The 19,395-nt window shown below is 34.5% G+C and overlaps 1 protein-coding gene across 1 annotated transcript; it reads right to left on the reverse strand.

Moving 5' to 3' along the window:
* Window positions 1-16,801: 16,801 nt before the first annotated feature.
* LOC127899271 (putative F-box protein At3g25750) lies at window positions 16,802-17,983 on the reverse strand. Its single transcript, XM_052432616.1, has one exon. It carries the CDS (start codon window positions 17,981-17,983, stop codon window positions 16,802-16,804), a length of 1,182 nt encoding a protein of 393 aa, XP_052288576.1.
* Window positions 17,984-19,395: the final 1,412 nt, after the last annotated feature.

Consider the following 19,395-nt stretch of genomic DNA (forward strand, 5'->3'; position numbering starts at 1 on the left):
AATGAATACCAAGTGAGTTTTTGAGCCTGTCATTTTTCTTGAAGAGTAACCCTTTTTGCCCATTCTTCATACAGCTTAGCAGTTTATTATTTTATACATGATCTCTGGATTTCCTTTAAGTCAATCGTCTAAAAAAAAAAGAAAAAAATGTGTTGCTACATTTGAAGGTCCATCTAACTAGTAGATATGGAAGATTTTTTAGAGCCCTAAAAGATGATAGAAAGGCCATCTTTGGCCCATTTAAGCCTTTCTAGCCATCCCTTTTGTGAAATATCCATAGTTAGCTGATAAGTGCATATTTTCCATATATTTTGCTATTAATTTCTCTATCTTTTTCTTGTTTTGGTCTTAAATATTCTAGTTATTTTAGTTAATTTTTAATTTAGTAAATTATATTTTATTGTGTTAATTTTTATCTTAGTTTTATTTATTTTGTTATTTTAGGTATATTCTGGAATTAAAGAGAAATTAAATTGGAGCATTCAAGAAAGAAATTTAATTGAAGATTGAGAGATAAAAGTGCACAAGAGATCAAGAATTGGAAGGAATTAGAAAATAAATTTAATTAAAGCTTATATGGGCCAAGCAAAATTAATGTTGCACATGGAGCTAAAATTAGAAAATGAAAGTCAAAAAGGAAGCCAAGCCAATTAACAAGCCAAGCCATCACATGAAAGCAAAATTGGAAAACAAAGATTGCAAACCAAAAGTGGCCACGTGAAAGGAAAGAGAATAAAGCCTTTTGGCTTTAGGAAATCATTATTGGCTTATTAATTGAAGCATGAAAGTGGCGGTTTTGGGCTTTGAAAATTAATTCTTTCCAGGCAAGGATTTAAAAAGCCACAATTGAAGCATTATAAATAGGGTCAAGTGGAAGCAACACTGGAGATATTCGGCAGCCAAGAGGAGTTGAGGAACTAGCAGCCGGAAGAAGGAAAAGCAAGGGAGAAACCGAAAAGAAATTGAAGAAAAGGGCAGCCGCTTGAATTAATCTCCATGATTGGTTTTGTCAATTCTCTTATTCCCAATTCAATTATGTTAGGCTAAATTTTTATTTGGTTGAGGGTGAATTCAAAACCCTAAACATGCTATACAATTAAATTTAAATTCTATCATTCAATTTATTTAATTGAGATTGTTTATGTTCTTCTATAATTAATGTTCATGGTTTATTCTTGTTTTATTTGAGTGGCCAATTAGATAGGACTTGAATAAATTTTATTGCTAGATTAAAATTCTTGATCCGTAATTGTCTTGATATTTTAATCATTAGTAGCAGGTTGGAATTAGTGATTTCAATTGAAGAACATAACCTAGGTTAAATAATCCGAGCTTGTGTGTTTATTGCCTAGATCAACCTAATATCTTTCTTTGTTTAATGCTTCCATTATCTTAAATTTAAAGAGCTTGTTTTAAATTATTTAATGGTTAGAGATTAGGTGAAGAGCTTGTTTTGCCTAACAACACACTAAGGAAAGATTGAGACTATCAGAGCTTATTGTTGTCTACGGTTGATAGTTTCAATATAAATTGATGATAGAATTGATATATTATGTGCATGTTTGGTGGTGGCGAATGATCCTTTAACCAAAGGTTTCATCATTATTATTTCTTTCTCCTTTAATTAGAGTTTTTATTAAATTCTTGTTCGTAATTTTAATTTCTTTACTTCTTACTATTTAGTTAAAAATTCATAAACCCCCTTTTATTTATAATTGGCATTTTCTTTAGTTAGATTAATGTATATTATTATTACTATTATTTTATTTTAAATCTTGCTTTGGAGTTAATAATAAATATAATTAGCATAGTCTCTGTGGGATCGATCCTTACTCGCTCTGTACTAATTATTTATATTAGTGGTAAGGTTTTAAATTTGGTGTACCTTAACGACACTACCGTTAACCCTTTTGAGCCTTAAAAATAAACTACTTTTCTTTGTCAACTTATCATCTTGACCTACTCCAATTTAGAGTATTACCCGATGTCTTATAAGTTTCATCACCTATTTATGTTTGAGAAAAATGTAAATAATTATTTTGTTCAGTGAAGTTGTGCCAAACAAAAACAAAAAAAATTGTTTAAAAAAAAGAGAAAAAAATAATAACAATAAATAAGCAAAATGCACCTTATAATTTACAAAAGATCTCTACTTTTTCTCAAACATATATTTTGTTTTCCTTATTTCCCCTCCTTTGTTAACCATGTCTTTAGCCTACGTTACGTTTTAATAAAAGTCTTTCTTGATTTTAGGGATCTATAGTCTGAAGTAGAAGCTAGTTATATGGGCTAAAAAGATGTAGTGACGCATAAAAAAAAGAAAAATAAATAAATAAATTGGTTTGACTAGCATTTTGTTTGACTTAAAGATCGTATTATTTCTAAACTGTGGGCATATTTCTTTCATCTTGGTAAAAGCATGTGATATTACTTGTTTATTATTTTCTCTCAAATTTAGCAATTAGTGGAGTCACTATTTTTATTGGGTTTAATTTCCTTGTGAGAGTGTCATTGCTTCTAGTGAGATTTTGGGGTTTGACATGTCATTTTTGAAAGTAGCTGTGACAAAGTCTACTAGCTAATTCATGCGGATGGTTAATGTGGGAGTGATATTTCTTTAGCCTGGAAATAATGCTTATACTTTTATTTTATTGTTATCATTAGTCTGATTGAATAAACATGGTTGTTGTTTTTTTTAAATCATTTTGGATTTGAATTTTATTTTCGCTTTAATTGTTAGGGACTAGTAATAAGCCGGTTGGGGAATGTGTTGAGTGTTAGGAAGTGTATATTTATAAAGGAGGACATTGTCATTTTACACTCTAAGTTTCACTAATATACATACTTTTATGTTTTTAAGTCTCTTGTGATTTAATTATGTGTGTTGTATTATAATTAAGTATTTTATGTATTTTAGGGGCATCATGGTCATTTCACAATTGAACGAGAGATCAGACAGCAAAACAGACATCACTTTTGAACTCAGGACAGTCGAAAACCTTTGGAGGAGCATAAAAAAAATGATACAATTTACATGTACGGTACTGTCCACGTTACTATTCATGACACTGTTCACATATACAGAATGATGACTTGGCATTGACCAATGACGTGACATTGACTGATGAGGTGTCACGATTCTATTGGACTAAAATTCTAATGTACTGTTGATCGGTGACGTGGCAGTATGTTAGTGGACTAAAAATCGTGTGTACGGTACATGCATATATACGAAATTATTTATAACCAAACCACGTCACTATTTAAGTCGCCTTACTGTTCATGGCACGTCACTATTCAATCCTGAGCGTCCAAATTATTTTAATCCGATAACCATGATTTACTCAGTGTATCTATAAAAAGGGGGTTCTCCCCTAATTTGAAACTCCTAAATTCATTTTTTAGCTCCATTTTTTGTAATTTCTTCTCCATCTTATATTTTCTATGTATTTTAATAAATTTTTATTTTACCCCTGGTTCAATTATGAGTAGCTAATTTTCTTTGAAACTTAGGTTGAAGGTGAAGTCACAACATGTTCGATGGGCTTTATTTGGTAAATTTACTTTCTCTTCCCCTCTGATTTATGTGGATGTTTTGACTTTTCATAGACAGATAGTAATAATCTTGTCTAGATACCGCACTGGTATAATCTGCTCCCTAATACAAGGTTATTACTATTTGGTACGACAAACCCTTAGCACCATATTGATTAGAGTGTAGTTCATGAAGAGTGGAAACCCCCCTTATGATTTAATTGACAATAATAAAAAATATTTATCTTATGGTGCATGTTGATGCAGATCCAGATACCCAAGTGCTTCAATTTTAATAGTTTTCACTTCAATTTATTCCAGCCATTTTAATTCAAATTTTAGGATAATCTAAGTCACTTTCACCACAAAACCACCCACTTAGAAAATTAATTCTACACATAATTAAAATTCACCTCCTCGTAGGATTGACACTCGTCACCATTAATTTATTCTACAATAGATTTATGCACTTGCGAGTTCAATAAAAATTACACAAAATCCATACCAAACTTGACCCTTGTTTTCTTGCCTACTACACAATGCTTACAGAATTTTAATTTTCAGGTTTTGGTACCTTTTACGAGTCCGTACTTCATCAGAGTTTGCAAAGACTTCTCTCTAACATGTCCCAGTCGTACATGTCATAGCTTGGTGGTGTCACTATGTGCCTCAGCAACATTTGCATCATCAGTTATACCTCCCTTCAAATAGTACAAATTGTGACGTTGAACCCCTTACATAATCACCATAGCCCCATACATGAACTTCATTGTGCCATTTTTTATAGTAACCTTATAACCTTTAACTTCTAGAGCACCCACAAAATTAAAATTTTCTTCAAAGATGGAATATATCTAACATCTTTCAGTTCTCTGACTATTCTATTAAACATTTTGAGCCAAATTATTCCTATTCTCATTCCCATTGTGCAATAAGGTTGATCATTCCCCATTACAACTGCACTGGATTCCAAATTACGAAAATCCATAAACTATTTTTAATAGAAGACAAATGATAGGTTGCTCCAGTATCAAGTATCCACTCGTTCGAACAAGCCACATATGTTGTAGGTGTAATACTTAGTGAATAATTAGAGTTTTCATTTTTACACGTGCCATGTTTGCTACTACTTGTTTCTTCCCATCTATTTTTTTAGCCTTTGGACAATCTTTCCTCCAATGGCTCTTTTCATGACAAAAGGCACACTCATCTCGAGTAATATTTCTGCTTCTCGATTTAGATCGAGAATTCGTTCCACCACGCTTCTTCTTTTTCTCTATCGTCTTTTCTCTGGCAAACAAACATTCAGACGATGCTCTTTCGGAATGTGACGAAGTTGAGAAGGCAAGGTTCGACGAAGTTGAGTATGCAAGCAACCTCTTCTCTGGTAACCCGCCGCCGGTCATATAGAGCGCTCCGCCCGCCACCGCATATGTAGAAAAAGAGGGAGCGGGGAAGGTCGCTTGCGCGCTTTATTTTACAAGGAAGAACAACCGTTTGACTTTGGCACATGAGGTGGCGGGTTTGGCTAGGTAACATAATGGAAATGTATCGGACTGCAAATCCTGGAATGACGGTTCGACCCCGTCCTTGGCCTCGGGGAGTGGCAAGCAGCGCGGAACTTTAATTAATCAAATGGCATAAGGGGGCTTTCCTTTGTTAGAAAATGAGAATAGGGTTGGCAGAATTCCTTAAAACACGATTGGGATTTTGGATCCCATCCTTAACAATATGAGATTCAGTATAATAATTTTATTGTCTTGATTTCTAATTTGGATAGGGATTTTGGACTCAATTCTTTTCTTGATTTCCCATTCGAAACAAGAATAAGGACGCTTAACGTCAACGTCCCTATCGAGATACTGGATGTCCCAATTGTTGCAACTATTATTTTAATTTTTAAATAACTAAATTAAAAAAATATATCTTTAGAGAAAACAAGCATGATGGACACAAGCCCAAACCCAACAAGTTCATACTTTACGATCACTTTAATTATTATTATTTTCATAACGACATTCACATTTAAAAAAAAAATTGATTTGGTAAATTTCATACTAGGACATTTTGTTAAAAATAAGTCCAACACCACCTTTCAATAAGCCCAAATTAATAAGCCCGACCTATGGAAGGTTCCATGAGTAGGTATGGTTGGTGAGATTTGAATTATTTATGTTAAGTGTGGTAAGTGAAATTATTAGTGGTAGGTGAAGATGAATGATTATTAATTTTTTTTAATGTTTTATTTAAATGGTTTGGATTTGTTCTCATGTACTATAAATATCCTCTTGTGTCATTTGGTTATGCATCAAGTGAAGAGTGAAGAATAAGAGATAAATAAGAAGTGTGAGTCGTGTGTAGTGTTTCTTTCAAAATATTAATAAAGCCCTTGAGTTTAGTAAAATTATTTTGTTGCCCAAATAGTTTCAAATTTAAGAGAATAAGAGAGAAATAAGAAGTGTGAGTCGTGAGTTATGTGTAGTGTTTCTTGCAAAATATCAATAAAGCCCTTGAGTTTAGTAAAATTATATTGTTGCCCAAATAGTTTTAATTTTGAGTAGTTTAGTCCTCCTTAATTTTCAACAATTGGTATCAGAGCCAAGTTGGTCAAGGACTATTGTAGCAGTGCTACCGAAAGTTCACAACAGTCAAGGACTATCGTGGCGAAGCTGTAAGAATATAGCAAAGACAATCAAAGATTGTTTTGTGGAGTTTTGTTGAATTGTGAGGAGTTTGAAACTCTGTTAGTTTGTTGGTGAAGATCAAGTTTACTTAGCATTGGAAAAGTCTTGCAAACATGATGGGTGACCTTCAAGTAGTTAGAGGAGTCAAGAAGCTCAACAACAAAAATTACAATACGTTGGCAACATTGATGGAGTCCTATTTAGAAGGCCAGAACCTCTGGGAGATTGTTTGTGGTAATGATGTGAAACCACCAACTAAGGATGCCACTTTGAATAAGTGGAACATCAAAGCTAGGAAGGCCATGTTCACCATCAAAAGCACAATTGAAGAAGAGATGCCGCAACACATAAAAAATGCTAAAACACCTAAGGAAGCTTGGGACACTTTTGCAACGTTTTTTTTTTCAAAAAAGAACAACACGTGGCTACAACTTTTGGAGAATGAGCTACTGTTAATTTCACAACGAAACATAATAGTTGACGAGTACTTCAATAAGGTAAAGTCCTTATGCCACGAAATTTCTGAGTTAGATCCTACTATTGCGATTTCTGAATCTAGAATGAAGAGAATTATTATTCATAGTTTGAGGCTCGAGTTTTGGAGCTTTGTTACAGCTGTCCAAGGTTGGCCAACTCAACCAACCATTGCAGAATTTGAAAACTTGTGTGCCAATCAAGAAGCAATTAACAAGCAAATGAGTAGGGGCTCAATAAAGAATGATGAGGAAGCTCTCTTCACCGATAAGAAAAGATATCGATTCAGAAGACATTGTGGTGGAGGATATAAAGGAGATGCTGACAAGTCATGAGAACATCAACAAGAAAGTAGCCCACACACAGGGGAAGCACAAAGGAATCACGGCAATAGTGGCCAATAAAAGTCAAAGAAAACGTTTAAAGGAAATTGCTACAACTATGGAAAGAAGGGCCATATGGCGAAAGATTGTTGGTCCAAGAAAAAGTCTGAAAAGAGTAATACTGCCACTTCCAATCAAAAGAATGATAGTGATGAAGAATAGGAAGTTGAAGCATCAGTCGGCATCGAGGAAGATGAGTTAGCCCTTGCAGTCACAATACCTGACCAAATTAATTATGAGAGTGATTGGATCATTGACTCAGAGTGCTCAAATCACATGACTGGTGATAAAGATAAACTACATGACATGACAGAGTACAAAGGAAGTCGTGTAGTAGTAACAACAGATAATTCACGATTGCCCATAACTCATGTTAGCAACACAATTCTAGCACCTCGGTACAGTCCTCAAAAGGTAGCACTTTCAAGATGTGCATTATGTTCCTGGTATGAAGAAAAATCTACTATCAGTATCACAACTAACATTTTCAGGCCATTATGATCCTCAAGATGTCAAAGTATATCAAAATATAAAAATCTCAAGGACACCCACTATGGAAGGACGAAGACTAGAGTCAGTCTATGTATTGTCAGTTGAGTCTGCTTATGTAAACAAAACTCGAAGGAATGAGACTGTAGATTTATGGCATGCTCGTTTAGGACATGTTAACTATCACAAGTTGAAGGTGATGATGAACAAGTCAATGATCAGATGTCTGTCTCAACTTGACCTAAGAATACACAATATGTTTAGGGTGTTAGTATGGTAAGGCTCACCAACTTCCATATATAAAGTCAAAGTTTAGAGCAAAAGAGCCATTAGAGTTGATACACTCTGATGTGTTTGGGCCTGTCAAGTAACCTTCTATTAGTGGCATGCGATACATGGTCACATTCATTGATGACTTCTCTAGGTATGTTTGGGTCTTCTTTATGAAAGAAAAGTCTTATACTTTTTCAAATTTTAAGAAATTCATAGATATAGCCCAATGAGAAGTATAGAAGAAGGTTTGCTGCCTACGAAAAGACAATGAAAAAGAGTATACATCACATGAGTTCTCCTAGTATTTATGAGAATATAAGATACATCATCAGTTCACTTGTGCCAATACACCACAACAGAACGACGTAGCAGAACGAAAGAATCAGCATTTAGCGGAGATTTGTCAAAGTATGATACATGCAAAGAATGTACCAGAAAGATTTTAGGTTGAAGCCATGAAGATGACAGCTCATGTGATCAATAGACTTCTTCAACTAAAACTAGGGTTGATATCACCTTACAAGAAACTGTGGAATATAAAGTCTACAGTCAGCCACTTTCGTGTATTTGGATGTGTGTGCTATGTCTTCATGCAAGGCCATTTTTTAAGCAAATTTGATCAAAACGTAATTCGTCGTATTTTTGTTGGATATGACAACCAGAGGAAATGATGAAGGTGCTCTGATCCTACCAGTGGATGGTGCTACACAACACGAAACGTGGTGTTTGACGAAGCATCATCGTGGTGGTCTTTAGAAAAAGAAGAGTTACCAGATTCAAAAGAAATTGAAGATCAAATGACTGAACAAATTGTCGAAATTCAACCGAGCCAAGAAGAGTATGAAGAATCTGATGATCTAAAGGATGATGATGATAAGGCATAAAGTCCTTGGAAGACAACTGTTCACTAAAGTCCTATTGAAGATGAGGAATCAAATGAACTAGAACCGATAACTCCCGAACCTCAACTTAAAAGATCCAAAAGAGTGATAAATTGAATCTCAAGTATGCTAATGTAGTAATTGCAGAAGAGGAAAAAATAAAAGGACCAGAGACATTTGAAGAGGCAGCAAAGAATTCTGATTGGATGAAGGTGATAGAAGCATAAATCATTGCACTAAAGCAAAATCAGACTTGGGATCTAGTTCCAAAACCAAAGGATACAAAACTAATATCTTGCAAATGGATGTACAAGATTAAGAAGCATCTAGATGGTTCAGTTGAAAGGTACAAGGCTCGATCGGTAGCTCGAGAGTTTTTACAATAATATGGGTTATACTATGATGAGACGTTTAGTTCGGTGGCAAACCTCACAATAGTAAGAGTCCTACTTGTACTCGCAGCTAGTAAGGACTGGAAATTATGGTAAATAGATGTAAAAAATGCATTTCTACACAGAGAGTTAGATCGAGAGATCTATATGAACCAACCTAGAGGATTTCAGAATAAAGATCATCTGGAGTATGTATGCAAGTTGAGAAAGGCACTTTACGGCTTAAAACAAGCACCAAGAGCATGGTGTTGTAAGATTGGTGAATTTTTAACTCAGAGTGGTTATTCAATGGCGCATGTAGATTATAGCTTGTTCATCAAAGCTAGTGAAGGAACATTAGCAATTATGCTGTGTATGTGGATGATTTGATTCTTACTAGTGACGATGAAGAAGAAATTCAGCAAACAAGAGAGAACCTATCAGTTCGTTTTCAAATGAGAGAGCTTGGTCAGTTGAAGCACTTTCTTAGTTTGAAGGTTGATCGAACAAAAGAGGGGATTTTTCTTTGTCAACATAAATATACCAAAGACTTGCCAAAGAAGTTTGAGATGTTGGAATGCAAGGCAATCTCAACTCCAATAGAAGTCAATGCAAAATTGTGCACATGAAGGCGAAGATTTACAAGATGGAACAATGTATCAACAATTAGTAAGTAGTTTAATCTACCTAACGCTGACACGGCCAGATATTTCATATGCAGTAGGTGTAATGAGTCGGTACATGCAAAATCCAAGAAAGCCTAACATGGAAGCAGTTTGACAAATACTAAGGCATGTAAAAAGTATAATTGATTATGGTATATCATACAAGAAATGTGAAAGTTACAAGCTGACTGGCTATTGTGACACTGATTATGCCAGAGATCGTGATACAAGAAGATCAACTACTAGATATGTTTTCAGAATTGGATTTGCAATTTTCTTTTGGTGTAGTAAGAGACAACTAATTGTATCACTATCAACCACAGAAGTAGAATATAGAGTAGCGACAATGGCAGCTCAAGAAAGTACTTGGTTGATGCAATTGATGAAAGATCTAGAGCAACCAGTAGATTACGCAGTACCATTATATTGCGACAATCAATCGGCGATCAGCTTGGTAGAAAATCTAGTTTTTCATGTAAGAACTAAGCATGTGGAGGTGCACTATCACTTCATCAGGGAAAAGGTCTTGCAAGATGAAATTGAAATGTAGTATGTCAAGATGGATGATCAAGTTTCGAATCTGCTTACAAAACGCCTTAGCACTGGGAAGTTTGAAGAGTTCGGCCAAAGGCTCAGTATGGTTTGAAGAATGAAAGTTGGTGTTGAGGGGGAGTGTTAAAAATTAGCCCAACACTACCTTTCAATAAGCCCAAATTAATAAGCCCAACCTATGGAAAGTTCCATAAGTAGGTATGGTTGGTGAAATTTAAATTATTTATGTTCAGTGTAGTATGTGAAAATATTAGTGGTAGGTGTAGTTGATGAAGATGAATGATTATTAATTTTTTGTAATTTTTTATTTAAATGGTTTGAATTTGTTCTCATGTACTATAAATATCCCCTTGTGTCATTTGATTATGTATCAAGTGAAGAGTGAAGAATAAGAGAGAAATAAGAAGTGTGAGCTGTGAGTTGCATGTAGGGGTGGGCAAAATACCTGACCCGACCCAATCCGACCCAAAAAATTTCGGGTTCGAATCAGATCAGGTTATGAATGAAACTCGATCGATGAAATACTGTAAACCCGATCGGGTTGTGATCGGATCGGGTAAAACCCGAACCGAAACCCAATCGGGTTGAACAAAAAAAAAACTAAACCTAACCTAAACTCACGCACTCACCACACGGGCACACTCACAAACACAAACACAAACAGATTCACAAAATACAAACAAATCACATCACAAACCCTTTACAATCCTCACACACACAACCCACATGGTGTACACTCACAAACACAAACAAATTGACAAAATACAAACAAATCACAACACAAACCCTCTGCAATCCTCATACACACAACCCACATCCACAAGACTTACACACACAACCCTCTCCAGTCCCGGATCTGCTGTTGCCTCTCCGATCAATCGCCACGAGCTGCTGCTGTGCGTCCAGCCATCGCGATCTGCCGCTACACGTTTGCCCATCTACTGCCGCCAAGAGAAACTAATTTGCTGCTGAAAACCCGTCCCTGATCTGCTGCCGTGGCCACCGATCTGCTGCTCCAAGGCTCAAGCTCCAGCCCGACCTGAGTTTCTAGCTTTGCCCTTTATGACTTTGTGACCCAAACCTGATTTTAAAGCTTTCAAGTTTCAAGTTTCAAGTGTCATGGTATATAATTATATATGCTTAATTTAACCCGAACCTGATTCTACCCAAACTCAACCCGATTTTAGACCTGATCCAAACCGATCCAAATACATATCGGATCGGGTCGGGTCGGGTTGTATTCGAATCAATGTTTGCCCAACCCGAACAACCCAAAACCCGATCGGATTGACCTGAACCCGACCGGAATACGATTTTGCCCACCCCTAGTTGCATGTAGTGTTTCTTGCAAAATATCAATAAAGCCCTTGAGTTTAGAAAAATTCTTTTTTTTACTCAATTAGTTTTAATTTTGTGCAGTTTAGTCCTCCTTAATTTTCAACACATTTGGATTTCGATTGGCTTGAGTTTTTAATTGGTAGGGACTTGGAAAATATTTTTTGCATCAATTTACTATTTCTATTGAGATTCGAAATGGTTGTTCCTCCTGGTTCATGATCGGGATGGAATCAGGATTGACCAATCTCAATTGGCACGTGCCAATGAAGGATGGAAAAAATTTGGGATGGTCTCTAGAACGATAGTACCAAGATTCAACCCGAACACGGTCTCTAGAATGCCTGAAATGGGTCGGGCTTTTTTATCTGGACTTAAAAATTTAGATTTTAGATTTTATAATATTATATATGCATATATTTTAGTTTGTTTTGTAATTTTATGATTTTTAAATTTTATTTTAATGAAATTGGGCTTGAAAATATAATATTTAAATATTTAAAATTTTAAATATAAGTAATAGGTGAGCCCAATAAGTATAATTATTTAAAATATTTTTTTTTAATAAAATCTGAGTTCCAGGCAATAAGCCCATGTCCGATCCGACTTCAACTCATCTCCCGGCTAGGTATTACTAGCCTGCATCACGTGGGTCGAAGCCGGGTGGGTATTTTTAACATCCTTAATTCCAATTGCCAACTCTAAACAAGAATAAGAATAATTTGTTTGTTTAATCGGTTATATTCTTGTTAATGTATTTAATTTGTCTTATAATTGGATTTGATCATTTCAAGTTACTAAAATGTTGTTAATTAAATATGGTCATTGATGATGATAATGATGATGATGATAATTATTATTATAATAATAAAATTATCATCATCATCATTATCATCATTCTAGTTTTGATAGAGAAATAGAAATGGTTTTAAGGATGCAGTTGCCAGCTGGTTGGAATACTACGATAAGAAAACATATGAAGCTCTTGATGTGGCTCTCAAGTTTTAATTTGTTTTAAGTATTATAAAAATGGATTTGATTATTTATCAAAATTATGGGTTAGACTATGTTACATATAATGTAACAAATAGTAAACTCATGAGTTTTCACTCATTATAACTAAATTGTTTAACATGCTCAATTATTGTATGTTACATATGATAAAACATAGTATCATCCCAAAATCAGAATAAAATTATTACACGCATGAGGTAGAGTTGACCTTAGCTAGCTGGGTTGGTGGTTCCCTGGGGCAGCAAGGCATTGTTCTGCATATTATATTGCCTTGGACAGTAAGGAATTGTTCTGTATTACTTTAATGGATACATCGGAGCTAGTATAATTGGAGTTCAATATTGCATGGGGAAATTCTAAGTAGGCGGCAAATTTATACTAATGTTTATTTATTCCTTTATTAATTTGACTTGCATTGTTTTCTCAGGAAGTAGCTAATAAACACTTGCTCGGTCACAAGTAATTCTAGTTGAAAAATAGTAGCCTGCGTCACAGCTCCTCAAAGTTGGGAAACATATACGGGGTCTAATACACACACACACACACATCAATAGTGATATGTGTCCAACTAGTGTATAAACTTTGTTGTACAAATTCACGGAGCAGTATCATATGGTTGTTATACGTTTCACTTTTTTATGGGAATAAAATGTAAACATATCATTACTCTTTTGATAATATACAAGAACTCTTGTACTCCTGGTATTAATTTGTTTTTAGGTGGGTGCTAGTTAACTAAAATCTCTTGCAGTAAAAAAAGTTTAGATCTTTAGGATTTGACAAATAATCAACTAATACTAATTTATACTTTAATAATTTACATAAAGTAGTCTGACAGATTGATTTTTAAACAGTTTTATTTAGTTGTCCACTTGAATTTAAATTTAAAAAAAAGTAAAAATTCAAAAATTGTTTGAGTTTTGTCCACGTCCCTTTGCTGTGAATTGGAGGTAGATATTAAAAGAAAAAATAGTTTATAAAAAGCTTTTGTGGCTACTACATTTCTCATTTTGCGCACCAATCGAATAACTTGCACATGATAATAAACATGCATTATTAGCCAAAGGCACATGTACGACTGATGTCCATTTTATTCCATAAAAAGAGTACACAAAATCAAACGACAATTTTTTAGAACTATAATTCTCTCTTGCTCGTTCAACCTTAACGGAAAATCCTGTGGGAGAATTGCATGACTTCTACATAGAGAGATGCTTCCTCCTCTCTGTAAGTCACCCACCCACCAATCATCTGCTATGTGATGGGTAGAATAATCACTTTTACATCCCATTTTGCCTGAAGAGACTGACATGCAACAATTAGACCCGAGAAACAATGCCCTATGTCTCCAAGTCTCTCAATCTTAATCCGTGAAAGTGTATTAACATCAAACCAAAACACCTCAACATCGTCAACAATGTTAACTGATTTTCTAGAAATGAGAAAATCGGTAAAATCTCTCTATCTGATTCAAGCAAACATTCTTTAAAACGCCTTGAATACACAGAAGGAACAGCCGTTTAGGACCCAATGCTGCGATACTTGGCTGAGACCGAATGTATACAATAAACGCAAGAGTTCCATGCAGACTCAATGCATAGAACTTCCCTTGGTGAGCAATACCATTAGTAAACCACGTGAACCGGTTTCTTTCTGATTTATAAGAATTACAATTAGGGTCGGGAATTGTACTATCTTGCTTCATTCTCATATTCTGCTAAACCTATCACGATACAATTCATTTTCCAGTATTGAACTATTCTTGATGAAGTTATTACTGCGCGTCGAAATAGAATCCTTTGATCCCATGAGGGGAGGAGGAGGTAGGATTCCCAAGCTTCAGGAAAATTTAAATAATATTCATTAGGCGATGCTCCTCTGCTCACAAGTATTCCATCTGAGTATCCAACGTAGTACTTCCAAGGTGCCGGCATTGGCATTTTCTTCGCATTACAGACGATCCAGGCCCACTCTCCTAGATGAAATGCTGTGTTGAATTTAAACTTTGTGTCTTCGTTGACGTCGTGGAGTTCGAGCCGTGGCTGCTGTATCATTGCTTCTGAATTAGACTGCTTCGTTTGAGCTCTCCATGATTTGGTCACTCCTCCGTAACTTATGTCAAGCATTAGAGTTGAAAATTGCCTTGAAATCACGCTGATGAGTTGCTGTGGAAGATCCGGCCATGGCCTTAAACCATTGGCATTGGCTTCTATTTTGAACGGAACACGCTTCTTGATTTCCTTCTTCAGCTTTCTTGCATAATTGGTATGTGCTTGGGAGAAAGAACTTGAGGATGGAGTCATGGCGTGGGATATGAAATCAATATATAAGCTTCCAATTTTAATAAAGTAAGGATATTATTAAAATATAAAAAAATTATAGATACTGGCAGACAAACATAATAATTACAGAGCACACACAAAAATAGAATGATAACTTTTAACATGCAACGATGATTTTTTAAATAGACATAATAATTACCACCAACCCCACTAGATAACTATTATCCTCCTTCATTTATTTTCCTCCCACCACAGTTATTACCCTCCTTCATTTATTTTCATCGGACCTTCTCTTGTAATTATTACAATAGCTTGTGTATTTATATTATTGTAAAATAGACGGTAAGTGATGAATAAAAATTATTTCCTTTCCTTTGGTTTTTTAATAATAGATTTTAATATATTAAAAATTATATTTTTTTATCGATTAATATATTAAAATTTGTAATTTTTATATGTTAGTGGGATTCTCATTGTGTGTGTGTGTGTATATATGTACACACACATATGAGTATGTTAAAACGTGGTTTCGAAGTTCTAACATCTTTTAATTAGGTGTGAAAAAAGCACATGATTAATTAGTGGACAAATAGGAAAAAAAATACTAATTGTTGAGAATTGACCACAGCTAGTTGCCTAATTATCACCTTTTGGGCAACAAGATAAAAGAAGATTGGAGATTAGTGGTAATAAAGAACAATATTTTTTTATTTCTGTTCCGGAATATTTGACATTTGGGATAGGTATGGATCAGAAGACCATCCAAAATCATTACTCGAGTTGAAAACAATTTTAGAGAAGATAAGGGTACTGATTTAAATTTAGGTTATTTCTTTGATAGGTATAGTTTTTGTCCCTTCTTTTTATAGATTTTTTATTATGTTCCTTCAAGAATGTACTTTCTTTATCCTGTTACCCATTGGTTGTTGTGCCAAAAGCCCAAAATTTTATGCAACTAAACGATGTTATGTTAAAGTGAATTTAACCCGACGATATAACTGAACTGTAAAGGATCTCGAGACATAGTATATATAGGGTGGCGGTATTTCCACTTTATCTTTTGTGTAAAACCATCCCACTAGTTATATTTTTTGAAATTACAATGTTATCCTTGTGTGAAATGGTTAAAATAGGTAACGGCAAAACTTTTTATTTTTATAGATGTTGTTCAAACACCAGAGTAAACACTTACAATACTTTTTCACATACACTGTAATTCAGAAATTTATTCAAACCAATGTATTAAGTAAGCGTTAATACATATACTACCAAATACTTGTAGTTATTATACATTTAGAATCAACGAGTAACTAAAATAAGAGTAATGGAGTGTTTAATGGACAATATAAATTTACCTTTATTTAAGATATAAATGAATAAATAGTGGCAGATATCAGAATTTAATTAGTTTTATTTTTTTCAACAAATCTGAAAATAATTAAAAGAAAAGAAACATTATAAATTACATGGACAAGGTTATTTGTGGTATTTATGGGACGGATTTACAAAACATGTTGATTTTAATCTTTTTTTTATTATTATTGGGATGGTTCCGTTTTACCCAAAAAGAAGGGTGGAATCACCATCCTGTATATTCATTATCCGAATAAATATTTTATCATTTAGGGCCCCTCATATTTTATATTTTTAAATTAATTTTTAACGTGTCAGGTTTTGATAAATATGTTGCAATCCGCCAATCAACTGTTTGGTAGGTGAAGGTACGTAATACCCAAAAAAAAGGGAGAGAGAATATGGATCTCATGCTGAATAATGTGCAGCAATTTGTTTGCTTTCACACATCTTAGAGAAAGTAAATAAAAGAGAACAAATGACATAATTATAATCATTTTTATAGTTAACATTATTTTTCACTCGGCAGTTCATCATTCAATCTAAAAGGCAAATCTTGAGGGAGAATTGCATCGCTCTCACATTGAGATATACCCTTTTGGAAGTCATAAGCGCACCAATCTTCATCTTTGTGATTCCTAAAATAAATATAATCACTTCTGCATCCCATTTTGCTAGCAGAGACCAACATACAGCAATCACTCCCCAAAAACAATGTCCTATCCCCAAGTCTCTCCAACTTGATCCATGAAAGTGTACCAATATCAAGCCGAAACACCTCTACATCATCAACAATATTAACTGATTTTGTTGAGATGAGAAAAATCAATAAAATTTCGCCGTCCGATTCAAGCAAACATTCCTTGAAATGCCTTGAATGGACGGTAGGGGCAGCTCTTTTTGTACCCAAGGCTGTGATTCTCGCGTCTTCAATAACTGCAAGTGTTCCCTGCAAACTCAAAGCATAAAACTTCCCTTTATAACCAATAGCATTAGTAAATCTCATGAAAAAATTTCTCTTTGATTTATGATCATAACAATGAGGTTCAGCAATGGCACCATCTTCCTTTATCCATTCATATCCTCCCCATAGCCCTGCTTTTTGTTTATAATACACGAAAGCTGGATGGCTAATTCCCGTTAAAACAATCATTTCAGAATTTCGAAAATCAGGATCTTTATGTGATGAAGATATAACAGCGCATTGAAATGGAACCCTTTGATCCCACGGAGGGAGCTGCTGGTAGCATTCCCCAATTGTAACAAAATGTAAATAATATTCAGGTGGTGATGATGATGCTCGTTTGGCCACAAGCACACCGTTGGAGCATCCAACGTAATATTTCCAAGGCATTTGCCATGGCCGGCGCCTCCAATACCAGGTTCCCCATGTCCATTCTCCTTGATGAAATGATATGTTGAATTTAAACTTTGTGTCTTCGTTGCCATCATGAAGTTCCAGCCATGGCTGTGTAATTGCTCCTGGGTTACAGCACTGCTTTGTTTGAGCTGATCTCCATGACTTGGTCACTCCTCCATAGCTCATGTCAAACATTAGAGTTGAATATTGCCATGAAATCACTTTGATGAGTTGCTGCGGAAGATCTGGCCATGGCTTTAAACCAAGGGCATTGGTTTCTTTTTTGAGTGGAGCAGGCTGCTTCTTTTTTAACTTCTTCACCTTGTTTGCCATTAGTGTGTGTACGGGTTTTGAGGATGGAGTTTAGAGTAGGATACGAACTTATTAAATATAAAGCTGTAGACGTGGCTCCCAAGTTACTAAAATCTATTTATTATAAAATGCATTTGATCAATTCTCGGAACCAAAAAAAAAATGCCGGTTCTACAGTTGACCTTGGCTAGCGACGACTGCCTTGGAGAACACGGTCTTGTTAGGTACTTTTTTTTTTTAATAGATAACAGTAAAGATGAATATTGAGACTAATAGAAAATCAAGGTAATAAGAGAGAGGATAAAGAGAAAAAGAGAAAAATGAGAAGGTCATAAAATGATGAATAATTGTTATGTTGATGGGTATTTCAGTTATTTTTTATTTAGATCGATAACTTGGTTATTTGTTATGTAACCTAATGTTTGGGTGTTCTTTGAGTGAAATTATTCAACTTCACAAAAATTCTTACTATTTAGTACTATTTGGGTGTTCTTTGAGTGAAATTAAATCCTTTAAATTTTGAGTTTTGAATTATCTTTTGACATGTGTGTATTTTTATTTATATATGATTGAGATTTACATTTTTTATTTTATTCCTTTTTAATGATTATCAATTACATGATCGTATTTACTCAGACAAAAAATTAAATCAAGTGAGAATTCTAATCTTTTCTTTAATATTTTATTCTAACTTAGGGTTATGTAATATTTATCTAATGAGCCCTGTCAAAATCTTCTTTTTTTTTTTTCCTTATTAACGTAATGATGAATAACAAATTGGCACGAGTTGCTTTGCTTACCCTCTTATCTTTTAGAAGAAAAAAAATGTTAGCGGCAGAAAAAGGTGTCCGATCAAGACGAAGATGCTCTCACATTAGCAACTACTGATAATAAGAAATTGTAATTGTATCCTAAAGAATAAAAAGTTAAATTCCTTGAGCAAACATTTTATTTCCAACAAAACTCATTACCTTATAAATGTCAACCAATCAAAATTTATCACCACATGGCTAACTCCAATCCACTGCCATTCAGAAAATTGTGAGGCTCCATGACAACTTCCACACGTCAATTAATTGTATGTGACAAACTTCTGACATCAAAACTGAAGTTTCAATTAATTCCTAGCAGCTACATCACTTAAATTTCTTTTGAGTTGAAGCTTGGATACCGACCCTTGAAATTTCATAATTCTCTAGACAATAGCCAATGCACAAAAAATACTAAGAAGGATGATAATGGCTGTAGTCAATCTTTTTTTTTTTTTTAATAAGGGAATAAAACCTTCGTTACGGAATTGAGAGCAAACACATGATTTGAGCTGGTAAACTATCCAGCCATATAACAGGTTATAGACCTTTTAAGGCTACCTTAGCCAAGGCATGAGCATTAGCATTACAAGATTTATGAGTGTGTTGAAATTTGACTGCCTG

Source organism: Citrus sinensis, chromosome 8, assembly GCF_022201045.2.
Source record: "Citrus sinensis cultivar Valencia sweet orange chromosome 8, DVS_A1.0, whole genome shotgun sequence".
Taxonomy (NCBI): Eukaryota; Viridiplantae; Streptophyta; class Magnoliopsida; order Sapindales; family Rutaceae; genus Citrus; species Citrus sinensis.

What these genes read in the sequence shown, in the direction of transcription:
- LOC127899271 (XM_052432616.1), bottom strand. Translation starts at nt 17,983, where the DNA reads ATGGCAAACAAGGTGAAGAAGTTAAAAAAGAAGCAGCCTGCTCCACTC.